This window comes from Hippoglossus hippoglossus, chromosome 18 (genome assembly GCF_009819705.1).
Source record: "Hippoglossus hippoglossus isolate fHipHip1 chromosome 18, fHipHip1.pri, whole genome shotgun sequence".
NCBI lineage: Eukaryota > Metazoa > Chordata > Actinopteri > Pleuronectiformes > Pleuronectidae > Hippoglossus > Hippoglossus hippoglossus.
Genome location: NC_047168.1, coordinates 9,545,570 through 9,558,660, shown reverse-complemented (window position 1 = coordinate 9,558,660; position 13,091 = coordinate 9,545,570). Strand labels below are relative to the sequence as shown.

General features: G+C 41.8%; 1 protein-coding gene and 1 long non-coding RNA gene across 2 annotated transcripts in view; both read right to left on the bottom strand.

The window, feature by feature from the left end:
• LOC117779081 overlaps positions 1 to 282 on the bottom strand; it is a 105,732-nt gene extending 105,450 nt beyond the window's left edge. The window contains exon 1 of the long non-coding RNA XR_004616921.1: positions 232 to 282. This is a non-coding gene — a long non-coding RNA (uncharacterized LOC117779081). The remainder of the gene's footprint in view (positions 1 to 231) is intronic.
• A 5,680-nt stretch (positions 283 to 5,962) lies between these two features.
• On the bottom strand, positions 5,963 to 11,005 carry LOC117779080 (caspase activity and apoptosis inhibitor 1). Its single transcript, XM_034614926.1, has 6 exons — positions 10,796 to 11,005; positions 9,128 to 9,322; positions 8,638 to 8,722; positions 8,465 to 8,522; positions 8,297 to 8,352; positions 5,963 to 8,163 (listed from the first exon to the last, which is right to left on the bottom strand). The coding sequence occupies exons 1-6, from the start codon at positions 10,898 to 10,900 to the stop codon at positions 7,676 to 7,678; spliced, it is 987 nt and encodes a 328-aa protein (XP_034470817.1). The 5' UTR covers positions 10,901 to 11,005; the 3' UTR covers positions 5,963 to 7,675.
• Between the last annotated feature and the right edge of the window lie 2,086 nt (positions 11,006 to 13,091).

Genomic DNA, 13,091 nt, shown 5'->3' with positions numbered 1-13,091 from the left:
CCCCTTGATTAATTCCTGAGAAACCGTTATTAGTGTGCTGAACTATTTAGCCACTGACAAACAAACCGTGGGACACAGTGCGAATCCATTCCACGCTGACATTTTTTTGGCTCATCAACAGTGCACAGAATGGTCGTGAGCTCATTGGTAATGAAGACACGTGTCAACATCATTTCCCGCTGAATTATTTGCAGGGGGCATCAACAAACTGCACCTTGTCTGCAGACTTACCGCCGCAGGCAGGATGTGCAGGTCCTGGGGAGTTGGAGCGGGTCCACAGGCTCCAGCCACTTGAAACGAGGAGTTACACGGCCACCTCCTGTCCTCGCGCGGCGCCGACTCCATTTAACAGCAGGTCCGGCAACACCTGTTCCTGCTGAGGTACAAGAGAGGGGTGACATTTTAACATCTGTCCCACATTGAATGTGTGCTCGCTTTAACATTGGTGATATGATGACCTCACTCCCAAAAGGCGAATCTTGAGAGGTGCATTAATTAAGTGAGCAAAATAAGCAATATTACCCAAGAACAAAAACTTGAAAGGGCACAGGACCATATCACAGCTCCTACTATACTCTCCTATGTGGAATGTGGGCCTTAACGTGGAGGAAGATGTGGACAGTTTCTCATTCAGACCTTAAGTATTTTACTGTTTCTTCCTTATCGAGCAAACAATCGTCCCCATAAAAAGTATCAGCCTAACATAATCAGGACAACAGAGATAAAGATAAAGTGCTACACAATTTACTTTTGAACTAACAGCAGTTATTGGATTGTGTGGAAAAACACAGATTTACAAAGAAACGTACATTTCCATAACTTAAAGGTCATTATTCATATTCACAGCGAAACTCCACTAAGACTAGTGAGCTAATTAGGATAAACCAAATCTGTGTGACGGTGACCAAATGCTAAAATTAAAAATGGTTCAGATCATTATACTGCATGTAATTTCCTCAATTTTACCACTCAGGAGAATAGATGATATTTCCGACTATAATATAATGTAATTTAATACAATATAATATAACATTATACAATATAAACACACATTTTCTCAATACGCCCAATACAGGCACAGAAAAGCAATCACTTTAATTTTGTTTAATATCTTTTGTTTTACTGGAAACCACAACACTTTATTTAGTGAGATATACAAACTGAAAATTAAGGATAATACATCTAGATATATATAGAAAATGGCGTTAACCTTTGAAAAGACTGTTACTCAGCAATCTCAGGAGATGTAAAAAACAAATCCTTCATCAGTATAAACAGAACAATTTATTATGGTGTACAATTTAAAAATGTGCTGTTGTATTATATAGATTTACATATAATGGTTTAATGGATATTTTCCTTTGGGTCTTGTATGTGCGTACGAGTTGGAATACATTTTTGATACTGTTTAGTAAATATAGCTGATAGTATTAATCTATGTTCGAGGCTTCAACCTCATATACTGAACATGAAGCGACTATTCTGCTGAGTTCACAGTGAACACCTTCCCCTGATTCAAGATACATTTAAAAACTACAGCCAGCAACACTTGGAATCACTCGATTCCCTCCGTCACGGCCGTTTCTCCTGATTATTTTCACATCAAAATGCCATTTAAGTTGCAAAAGTGCTGTTTCTGTACAACCCCTCACAATCAGAGTGAGGGATCGGCAATCAGATTGGGGGGAGCGCGCGGCAGACAGTGGCTGCTTAATTGGCTGTCAAGAAGTGGAGCTGAAATAGCGCAGCCATTCACATGACGTGATGAAGAAGAGGAGATTATGGATGTTGGGACTTGAAGTGGCAAGCGTGGGGGCACAGCTTTTGTGCGCCGCACTTTGTTGGTCGTATGACTCATGCTCGTTGTGTAATAGCCGAAGCGATGGCTCCATATGTCTGACTTATTACCTTTCATAACGGCAGAGCTTAAGGGAACCTGACGGGCCTGCTGAGATCAGCTCTCGATGAAATGTGATAAATTACACTTGGCCTACGTGTTGTTCTGAACCAGAGAAAGAAGGAGGGGATGACAGAGAGTGGTGCCACCGGACACAAACCTAACAGATTCTGTCAGAAACAAGTCGACAAAAGACTAAAGAAACTCACTTTGTCTCCATCTGTGCTGCGGTTTGGCTTTTTCCCCAAAGAGCAACACGCTGCAATGTAGTTAAAACACACAACAAGCCCATTAAACTAAGGCAAGGAATGTAAAACCCTGATGGGAAGACGAGCAGAAGCTCACCAAGCAATATACCCCTCTCTTGACATTGCTTTTGACAATTACTTATGTAATACAATTGCTTGCCAGCTGGTGGTGGGGAGCAATTTGACAGTTTTATCACAAGTTTGACAAAAGTAATTTACTCGGCTCAGTCCTTTTCGTGCTTTTGTGGGAAATAAATCATCCAAATGAAAATAAATAAATGGCGCCCCACCAGGCTTTTGACAGTTCAATGTCTTCCAGCCCCAGCGCAAATGGTGTCGTCTTCACCGGGCGTCGTAAAAAAGTGTGAGTTACCAGGGCTGCGTGCCGCGATGCATCATCTGTCTGGGGGACGCTTTGGTGGTCCAGAGCTGCTCATGGGACAACTGGGACTGGAACCGTGCAGCTGGTTAAAGCTGAGCATCACAACAAGTGTGGTTGGTTTAAAGAAAGTGGAAATAGAGCGCTTCTTTACTATAATGTCTGCTTTTTGTGATTTATTGTTTATTAATGTTCAATATCAAACAAACGTTAACGTAAAAAAAAGGTTACTGTATGAATGCATCTAAATACACACACGCACACACCAACCCAAATAATATATCATTTTAATTTGAAATGATTAATTAATTACTATGTTACCAACTGAAGTAATTTTGAAGCTGGTCCAACAGTTTTTTCAGTGGAGAAGCAGTGATATCTCCTATGACATATTGATTTACTAGTTTTCAAACTCTTCCAGTTTACAAAAGAAAATATACTGTCACTTTGTCCAGTGTATATTTGTGCGTTGTTACAGTTAGACTCTCTTATGGGATAATCAATTCCCTTTTAATGGCCGTCAGCACAACATTTATTACATATTTATCCCTTTTCAGCCTTTCTTTGTATGGTATATTCCCAAAATATATGGCCATACTTTCAGGAGGGGAATGTCACATTGAAAAATGTCGACTAGGTCTTTCTGATATACTGAGGTTGACTCATATATAATAACGTGTATATTTACGAGATGTTAGTTGTTCTGTAATGCTGCATTTTGACATTTAAACCCAGTAGGACTGCACGTACACAGGATCAATGCATCACAGGGACAATGCTGGCCAACACCCCAAAGATGTGACAGAAGGAAACAGGAAATAAGGGGAAGTTGGCCAAGCAATGTTTTTTCTTATTATTTCAGTAGCATTTCTTTGAGTTTTATGTCGACTTTTAAATAATGCTCCATTTAATAGACATGAAAGCTTCTTTTTTTTTTTTGCAGAGTTTTTGTATTAATTATTGCTTCAGGGTGCTATCGCCCTAAATTCTCAAAGGGCTGCTGTGTACTATCAGAGATTGTGGTTGCAGTGTGCATACTCATTTCAGTAGGAATCACTCATGTTTACTGATTGAAGATTAACCATGGATTCCATGAACATTTAAAACCAACACGACATTACAGATGCACTGAACCTTCTCCATTAGATGTAAAATATATTTATTTCACGCCCATCAATCCCGGGATCTGGGCGAGAAAGCACCGAGACCCCGAGGATGGAGCTAGTTGATCATGTCGCCGCAGCACTGAGGGTTGGCTTTGATGTAATATTGTGATATTTCATTTGATTATGCTGATTTGATTGTGCGAGGTCATCCGTCCTGCCCGCCGTCTCTCGGTATCCTTCAAAAGCATTTGGCTTTTATTGGCTTGCTGGTCTACTCGCCAGAATTTCAATGGTTGTTTGATGGTATTAATGCACCATTTGAATGCAGGCCCCGAAGTTGCGGGGGGAGAAACCCATGCGGGGAGAGCATGCATGGAATCTGAAAGTCAGATGTCAGAGGAGTCAGTGGAGGGGAGGAATTCTGTTCCAAATGCAGATACTACACTGGAGTGGAATATCAAATGTTCAAATCTCTCTCACGGATTTTTGGAGTGAGACTGGTAAAACAAAAGGGAGCTCTTCTCTCTCAAATAGCAGCAAACTTGCAATATCCCACTTCACATTTTTTCAAAAAAGGGTTCTGCCAAGCTCATAGCACTCTGAGAAGAAGCCAATCATTTACGCACGCAACAGGAAGCGAGCGGGGGAACAGATGTGCCGCACACCTGCCACGAGGCTCCAACAATCGCCATTCGTCTGCATTCAGTGACAGCGGATTCAACGGGGAACAGAAGGATCCATTATGCCTGCACCGAGCCACCATTCAAATTATACACCACATCCAGTCCAGAGAGTCTGAAGCATCAGGGTCGGTGATGAACACAGATTCGTGAAGGACTTATTATTAGCCACCATTTCTGGAGTCATCTCTATATTTAAATAAACAGCACATTCATATGCTTCTCCAGCCTTTGAGATGGCAATCACGATTATTGCCAGTGCAACCGTAATTAGCGTTAACACAGAATTGGACATTTTAATCAAAACAGAGCACATCCAACATCTCTTCCACTTTGCTGGAAAAAAATGGTGTCTGAAATGTGTCCAATGAGTCATTGCTGGAGGAAATCAATTCATTTAGCCTTACAGAGGTGCGGAGTTATTTATTGCCTGTCAGCACGAGCTGTTAGTTCAATTTAATTTCTCGCTGCAGAGAGAGCACAGGCGAGTCAGAGGGAATTTGAATGGGATTACTTTATTTATGCAAACATGTGTTCTTATAAAACGCATGATTTTAAATACCTGTTCTTCATCCGATAGTTTTCCCTGTGGTTACACGGTCACATCTGGAGTTTCAAATTGCAGTGACAGGTTCCAATAACAGTAACTAAATATCTGACAAGTAAAAACATCCAACAGAGTCAGCGGGCGTCCAGGTGAACCTCACCTGTACCTCAGCAGCTGTGCTTCACACTAACATCGATGTGTCCCGACACTACAGTTACTACAGCATCAGTACATTTACTAAAGTAGTCAGGGACAAGTTTGAGGTTGCCTAAGTTATGCAGTTTTTTTAACTTCTTCAATACATTTATTTTTAAAGTTGTTACAAATACTTGACAATTACAGTTTATACTTTAGGCTGCGTAGATTCGCACAGTTTTCACAGTTGTATAATTACACCACTAATCATGTGTTTTAACCTCTATGCACTAAGAGATAACTGAGTGTAACACGATCAATCAGCACTAGTTAGGGAATGTAAAAGTGAAAACACTTGGGGGGGGGGGGACTGTGGTTCCTGTGAGAGTCGAGGGGTTTGTATGTCTCAGTGATGGTGGGAGCTGCGTTGTCTGGGACACTTACAGCCAGCACCTTGTGGGTCCATCATCTGTAGGGACGGACATCAGGTTGGAATGCAATCGAAGCGGGATGGGCGGCAAGGTCCAAGGATTCGATACCACAAGGGTGCCTTCCATTGGTGGTCTTCTGGGCACCTGCAACTGGTAGGAGGCCCTGGCGTAGACCCGGATCACGCAGGAGATCTCATCTGGCCTGGGAACGTCTAGGGGTCTCCCTGGAGGAGCTGGAGAATGGTGTTGGGAAGAAGGACGAGGGGAATTCTCCTCTTGACTTGCTGCCGTCATGACCACACCCCAGATAAGCAGCAGAAAATTGACTATGACTAAGCTCGACCAAAGTTTACACATAAAACTGCATTATGCATTACTACTCAATAAAATAACAGCGTAATAAGCAGTAGACTTTTGCTCAATCTAAAATCTGCACGTCTGTTGAGGTTTGACATTTGCAGCCTTGTGCATTCAGAGCTTAATGTTTGTGATTTTGTATTTGCATCAAGTCGGGACTGAAGTGCACTCCTCCGATGTTCATTTGTTGACTTTCTGAGACAGTTACACAGTAAAAGTTGAACATAAAACCCACTCTAAAACAAAACCGTGTTTTTCATCCCCTGATGAGCATCACTACCCAGTGTCAGTGCCGCAGCACTGAGGGAAAGTGTGGCTATTAAACAGATTAAATCTGTGGGCACAGGAACTTTTTTTGCACGACCCCGTCTTTGACTTTGATAATAGCATCATTCATGGAAGCAACGTGCCTCAATATTTTTAACAGCGTCAGAGTTCATTTGAATTCACAAAAGTGCTCCCTCAAGTTTCACCAAGTTCCATCAATCCATTTGTCAGCCTAATCATTCTGAGCTCGGCTTTAAAAAGCCATTTATCTGCTCATGCTAAATAATAATTGGCATTCTTATATCGGTAAAATGACACTGATAGATACTCGGCAATCACAGTCAGCACAGGCACTTAAGAAGAGTTTGTATCCCTTTTTACCAAAGTGGACGTTTTTCCTTTTGAATTCATCAAGGAGCAGAAAGATAACTGCACATAAATGCATAAAGGAAGATGCATTTAACCCCCCCGCTCCCTCACTTCTCCCATGAAATAACCCTTTTAAATGCAAATATCCAGGAGGCTTCTTATCATACATTTCATTGTCTCCTTTGGGGTAGTGGGGTGGAGAGCTAGTTTGCTTCGCATCTGCATGTAATTGCACACACACGCACACACACACACACACACGCTACATTATTAGGTAAGGAGATGCTATAAGTTCTAGTTGCTATATGGAGGTATGAAAGAAAACAATAATAATTTTAAAGTTCTTCAAGTGAAGTGGCAGATCCAAAAGTGAGCGATCCAGTTCAGTTCTGGGCGATCTGCAAGGCCACAGATGGTTTTAAAAAGTTGAGCTATAACCAAGACGTTCGCCGATGCAAATATGAAAGTGATGGCGGTGCCTGGTTTTCCTGTGCACGCTCGGGCCTGACAAGTCAAACAGGTGTTCGGTGAAGAAATACCGTCTTAACAGCAGCACAACACCGCTGCCACCTGTTCTGGCTTTCAAGGCTCAGCCCGCAGCCACAACATTAAAACCAGCTACTGCCTTTAATAATAAATAAAACCAACATGGTCTTTCATATAAAACAACACATAAATCTTATGCTCACTTCCTCTAAAAACTCACTCAGAGAACTTTTGCCATTGCAGAGGAAATCTTTGCTGAATTAATGAATTACTATATAATATCATTAGTTGGAAACTTGACTTTAATGCTGCTCATGAGTATTTTTACTATAATGAAAGTTAATAAATAATATCTCGTGCTCTCCCCTAGATTTACTGCAGCAGGGTAATACTGCCATCTAGTGACCTAGGGGAAAAAAAGCATTTGATATTGTTAACATGTTCAGCAACCTGACCAGGATGTAAACCGCCTGAATATAATATAGAAGCACTACAGATAATGGATGGATGAATGGATGAATGGATTTCAAGTCATTGAGAGTAGAGCAGGAATAAAACAGCTCTTTGTGTTTAATTAGGTAATAACCAGTTTGTCACACCATTCCAATATGGAGCAATAATGCAAACATGGCATCGATCTTACATTTACAACACCAATTGAAAAAAAAATGTATCTAGTTTACAAAAACTAAACTAAATCCAGCGTCAGTAAAGTTTGTTTTTCAAAGCGCATTGAAACCATTAAATCAAACAAAACACAAGTATAAACCATGTTAGACATTTTTCACAGAAGAAACCTTCTTCCCATCACTGGCTTTCATCAGGGCCTTGATGGCTCTCGCCCTCATTTCCAGCTCCAGGAGCTCCAGCTGTTGAATGGACGGCTGACTAGCGGCAGGTGCACCACTTGAAACCGGTCTGGCTTGAACTGGTAGGCTGACATCTGCACTCTGCGGTGATACGCTCTCCTCTTTAGCTGGCTCTTTACTTGAAGTGGAGGAAATCGCTAAAATCTCACTGACGCTTTTATCTATGTCGCTTTGAATGTCTTTCTTTGCTTCGGCTGGTTGGGAGTCGGCAGGAGGAGGCGCGGGAGGATCAGCTGGGTCGGGGTTTACAGGAGGATCAGCTGCATCCCGACTGCTGCCCTGTAACTTCACAGCTTTAATAGCCTGCTCATCTTTGGGTCCCTCAATGTCACTATCATAAGTATCTGCATTTATGCTCAAGACATCGCTCTCCTCACCTGAGCCACCAACCTCTGTAAAGAAAATACACCGAGACATTTCAGATATATAATATGATACAATGGTCCATTTGAATCGTTTTCTGTCTTTGAATTCTCTGACTGAGTGTCTGAGGAATGCTCTTTCTGTGGATTAAACAGTAATTACCTGGCTTTGGGTCCTCGGTTTTGATGCAAGATGTGGAGTCTACATTATTGTCCTGCCTCGATGGGAAAAATTAAATAAACACATCAGGGATCACGGATAAAACCACATTGGATATTTACTCTGAAATTGAAATTGTTCCTTTAGTAACTTAGAAAACTGTTAACTCACTGGCTCTCCAAGGTTTCCTCTGTGTTTTCATCCCCATTTCCAGATGTCAGCTCTTCCCCTAGACACAATAAACAGCTTCAGGTGAATGGAAATGCTTTGGTTGCAGCACTGTATTGTTTTAAGCTCAGACATTTGAAAAACAAAAATGTGCCACAGTTAGTTTAGTTACTTACCTGCTAAGATTTGAAAAACATTTCTGTCTGAGATCGGCTCCAGTTGCTCCCAACAAAGGTTTTTGATTTCCTCTAAACTACAATCCTGTGAAGAATAACGTGTTTAAGCGTTGCTGTTGGATTTCAGTGCAAAACTATGACCACGCTGGTCACATGTCTGCCAACATATTAGTTTGGAAGACGGCACCTGCCAATGCAGGAAATCAGGTTCGTAAAGCCACAAACCAAAATGTCTGAAAATACAGCGATACATGTCTGAAAGTTTGCGTTGAAATGATGAGGATCCATTTTTCAGGCTGGTTATGATACAGCTGAGCTTTGGTTGACAAATAGTGCTTGATCATTGGTTGTTGCATCGATTCTTTGTCACTTCAAATATACATGTTTGACAAAAGTAGGAATAAATTCACAACAACCCAGATATAATTTTTATTTAATAGTGATATTTGTATTTTCTCTTCATACTAATATTCTGAGATCACGTCCTCACCCTGAGCTCATCAGGCAGCATCTTGCGCAGCTTCTTCTCCCCCAGCACGAGGAGACACTGCCGCAGCATCTCCTTCTTGTCGGCCACGTAGGCAGTGATGGGCTGAAATGGGAGGTTGAGGTCCAGGCCCCCCTCCTCAATGTCACTGCCAATCCTGTCCAGCTCTGGGTCAGCACATTCATCTTTGGAGTTCACCTTTAAAAAACAGAACAACCCGTTACAAATACAGTATCTGGAGGTCTGGAAACAGCATATTTAATGCTTTAATTTAGTCATTTGTTTTATTCAAACTGGTTTTAAGAAGTCCTAATACAGGACACACCCCTTATTGAACTTATTCCAGTATTATCAAATGTATAATATCATGGTGTATAATATTGTGTTATACTGAGAGGCGTTTGCGATATCTAGCTTTTCCTTACTGATACAAATGGTGGATGAAGTTCAGATAAACTTTCAGTCTATAAAACTTAGTGAAACTTTTCAACACAAGAAACTCAGGCCTCCAAAATGACAATGAATTGAAATCAATACATCCGTAAATGTGTTTACACCATACACCGTAGGGTTATTGTATTAATTCCACCTCAGTGAATCATATGATCTTGTTGTACGATTGCTTTTTGACGTCATGTAAGGCAAGGGAATGTTATTTATGTAGCACCTATCATACACAGAGGTAGAGTCAAGGTGCTGTAGTGGTAGAGCTCCTGTCCCCATTCCACACAGTCAGACCAATGAGATCAACTGACTAGAGACTGCTGTCTGTCCCAAGATCAAGGACCAAGTGCTTCTGGGACTGGACTCTGTCAGGACTCTCTCCCACCCATCACCCGAGTCTCCTCTTTAATAGAAATCTTCAAATGTAATCTGAAAACACGTCTTTACCCATTAGCCTTTCTTTGTGCTTAAATTGTTGTTATTACTGTAATTAGTGGTGGTAGTTGTATTAATAATGACAATAGTTGTGTCTTGTTTATAAATTCACTGTAATGTTTTGTTGTAAAGAACTTAGTGTTCAAAGTACTACATAAATGAAGTTGTACAACACGTATAAACACTAAGATATATTAGTAAAAGAGACGTGACTGAGGATCTGTCTGTTTTCTCTTCTGACAACTGAAGAGACATGAAAACGCCAGGGGACACCATGTTGTTCTTCTTGATAGTTATAACCACACGGATGGAGCCACACACCCACACCACACACCCACACCACCACACCACCCCCCCCCCCCCCCCCCCCCCCCCCCCCCCCCCCCCCCCCCCCCCCCCCCCCCCCCCCCCCCCCCCCCCCCCCCCCCCCCCCCCCCCCCCCCCCCCCCCCCCCCCCCCCCCCCCCCCCCCCCCCACACACACACACACACACACACACAGCTCCTTTCTGCACAGTGACATGCAACAGACATATTAGACATGTGATGTTGTCACGGTCCAGCAGCTGGGAGGTTTGTTTACACATTATAGATTACTGGCGAATGTTAGCTTCTGCTTTGGCTAAATTATCCCCTCCACTGAGTTAAATACAAATACATAATAAAAAAGTTAAGAGCCAAATTTTGTCGTTTAAACAAACTACATAAGTAAAAAGTCTCGTAGCTCTATAAATAACTGTATTCACTGTACATGTGTTTCATGATTAGCATGATGCTATCTTGGTTCTCTCACCTCCACATTCGCTCCCGTGCTCCTGCGTCCGTTGTTGTCGTGTCGCTCTTCAGACTGCGAGTGTTTCCTCTTCTTCTCGCCACCGCTCGATTTCTTTTTCAGCATTTTTTATTTTTAAACCGAACGACGCACTTTCTTCTTTACGAGGTGGTTTGCTCTCTTGTTGTAGCCACTTGCTAGAATTGAACGTCGCGCGAGTGTTGCGTCACAGGCGAGCGACCGCTACTTCCTCTGGGGGACGGAAGTCAAAACTAGCTTCGCCTCTTTCTCCTCCTCCTCCACCACCACCTGCTGGTCTGGAGGATTCTGACTGAATTTCATAAACAACACAAAATAAAGGCATCAGATATATTTGTTATGCAGATACTTGTAGTGTATAATTATTTAACTGAAGTACATTTTTACTTCATTTATTTGACAAAATAGTTGTGACACTCCATAGCTTTTTTATAGAAGTCCAAACGAAGAAACCAAAAATTTAATTGACCTAAATATATATATTACATTAAAACTATTTAAAATAAAAAAAAATTATAAAAAAAAACGATCAAGTACAGAGTTGAACCTCTTAAATGCTCACTACCAGATTTATTAAGTTAACATATAGTTTATTTTATTCATCAACCAAACAAAAACAATTTAAATGCAAACACAAAATCTCATATCTTGAATGAAAAGGAGCAGAAAGAAGAATGATCGTATATAATCTTCCCCCTCTTTCACAAGACTTTAACAAAGCAGATAATTCAATAAGGGTCCATATCCGGTGAGTGCAGCCATTAACGTCTCATATTCTAACAAGTCGCCTTCTCGCCACATCAACAAACGCCGTCATCCTGGTTCCATATCATATTCTGTGAATCGTACAGCTGCAGGCGTCTGTGTTGTGATGGCGCCTTTCTTCCTCTTCCACGGGAGCCGCTCCCCGTGACCTCTCAAGCTGTTGACGGAAGTGCGAATAAATTCAAATCGTTATTTTTCTCCACTTCAAAGCTGCGGCACAGATCATCAGCGACAGTCCATCACGAATCCTCCTCCTGTGTTTGCCATCTCCCAGTTTCATTCTGCCTCAGCATTTCATCAGCCACCGTATCTGATTCATTCCTCCATAAACCTTTGAACCTGAGAAAGTAAAAGGCTGCAGCTCATTTGCATCCTTCACGTTTTCACAATTCCAAACCAGGCAGCCCTTCACTCACTGGTAACGTGTGTTTGTTGAAAAATAATTCAGGGATAAGTTCAACACATAAGACATTCATGTATGCACAACTTAGGCTTCACTAATCACACTAATGTTGCTATAGAATATTATGATATGCACGGCTCGTGAAAAAGTATAAAAACTGTATAACAGGGAAATTATTAATATACACTGATAAATATGACCCCCAAGGCGTTGGTTAATGTTAAGACACATCACAACACATTGACATTGCACTCAAGGCTGAATTAGAAATACACACAGCTTCCCGCTCTCAAGACATAAATATCCTCGGGTGGGTGTATTTTAAAGATTACATATTCATACAGTACACTCTCATCATCCATGGTTTTTTATTTTCCCCTCACAAAAGTGAACTAATTGAACTTTTAGAGCAAGTTCACAGTTCAAGTGAAGCAGAATTACTTTTGAAATTTCACCAGTAAACAACTCCATCAGCAGATCCTCTTCCTCTGCTGGACTGAGACTCAGGATTCAAGGTGGTGACGACAGAGGGAAGCTGTAAATCACTCTAATTGGCTTCCCCGCCTGTGCCTGAAATAAGGCGGGAGCCACGGCGATGGCTGCCCGGGCGCCATGGCGACAGCTGTCTCCACATAATGCGGGTTGTTATCCTGATGCCATCCGACCAAATTATGCAGTGGATATGGTGGGAGGCGCGCATCGATCACAATAACGTCACAGTGTGTTTTCCTTTGCAACATCTGCTCCCATGTGTCTGGATATCACCTCATTAAAAGGGCAATGATGGAGCTGGCACCGCTGAAGGGGACATGGCATGGGGGAGCCATGAAACAGATCGGGAACTAACTTTGCACACGTGTGGGTAAATTCTGAAACCTGTAGCCAAACACATTCTCGTAAAAATGACTCTGATTGAAGACAAACCTGCTCTCAACGGCACATGAATCATTTCCAACGCAAAAAGTACTCATAGAAACTGAGTATTTCAAAAGAGCAAGAGTATCTGTTGCGTACACATCCATCGCTCCGGTGTCTAATGAGGAAATCTGACTCATCAAAAGAGATTTATAACACTCAGCTGGAGCTTTTTTTTTTCCTTCTTCTTTTTAC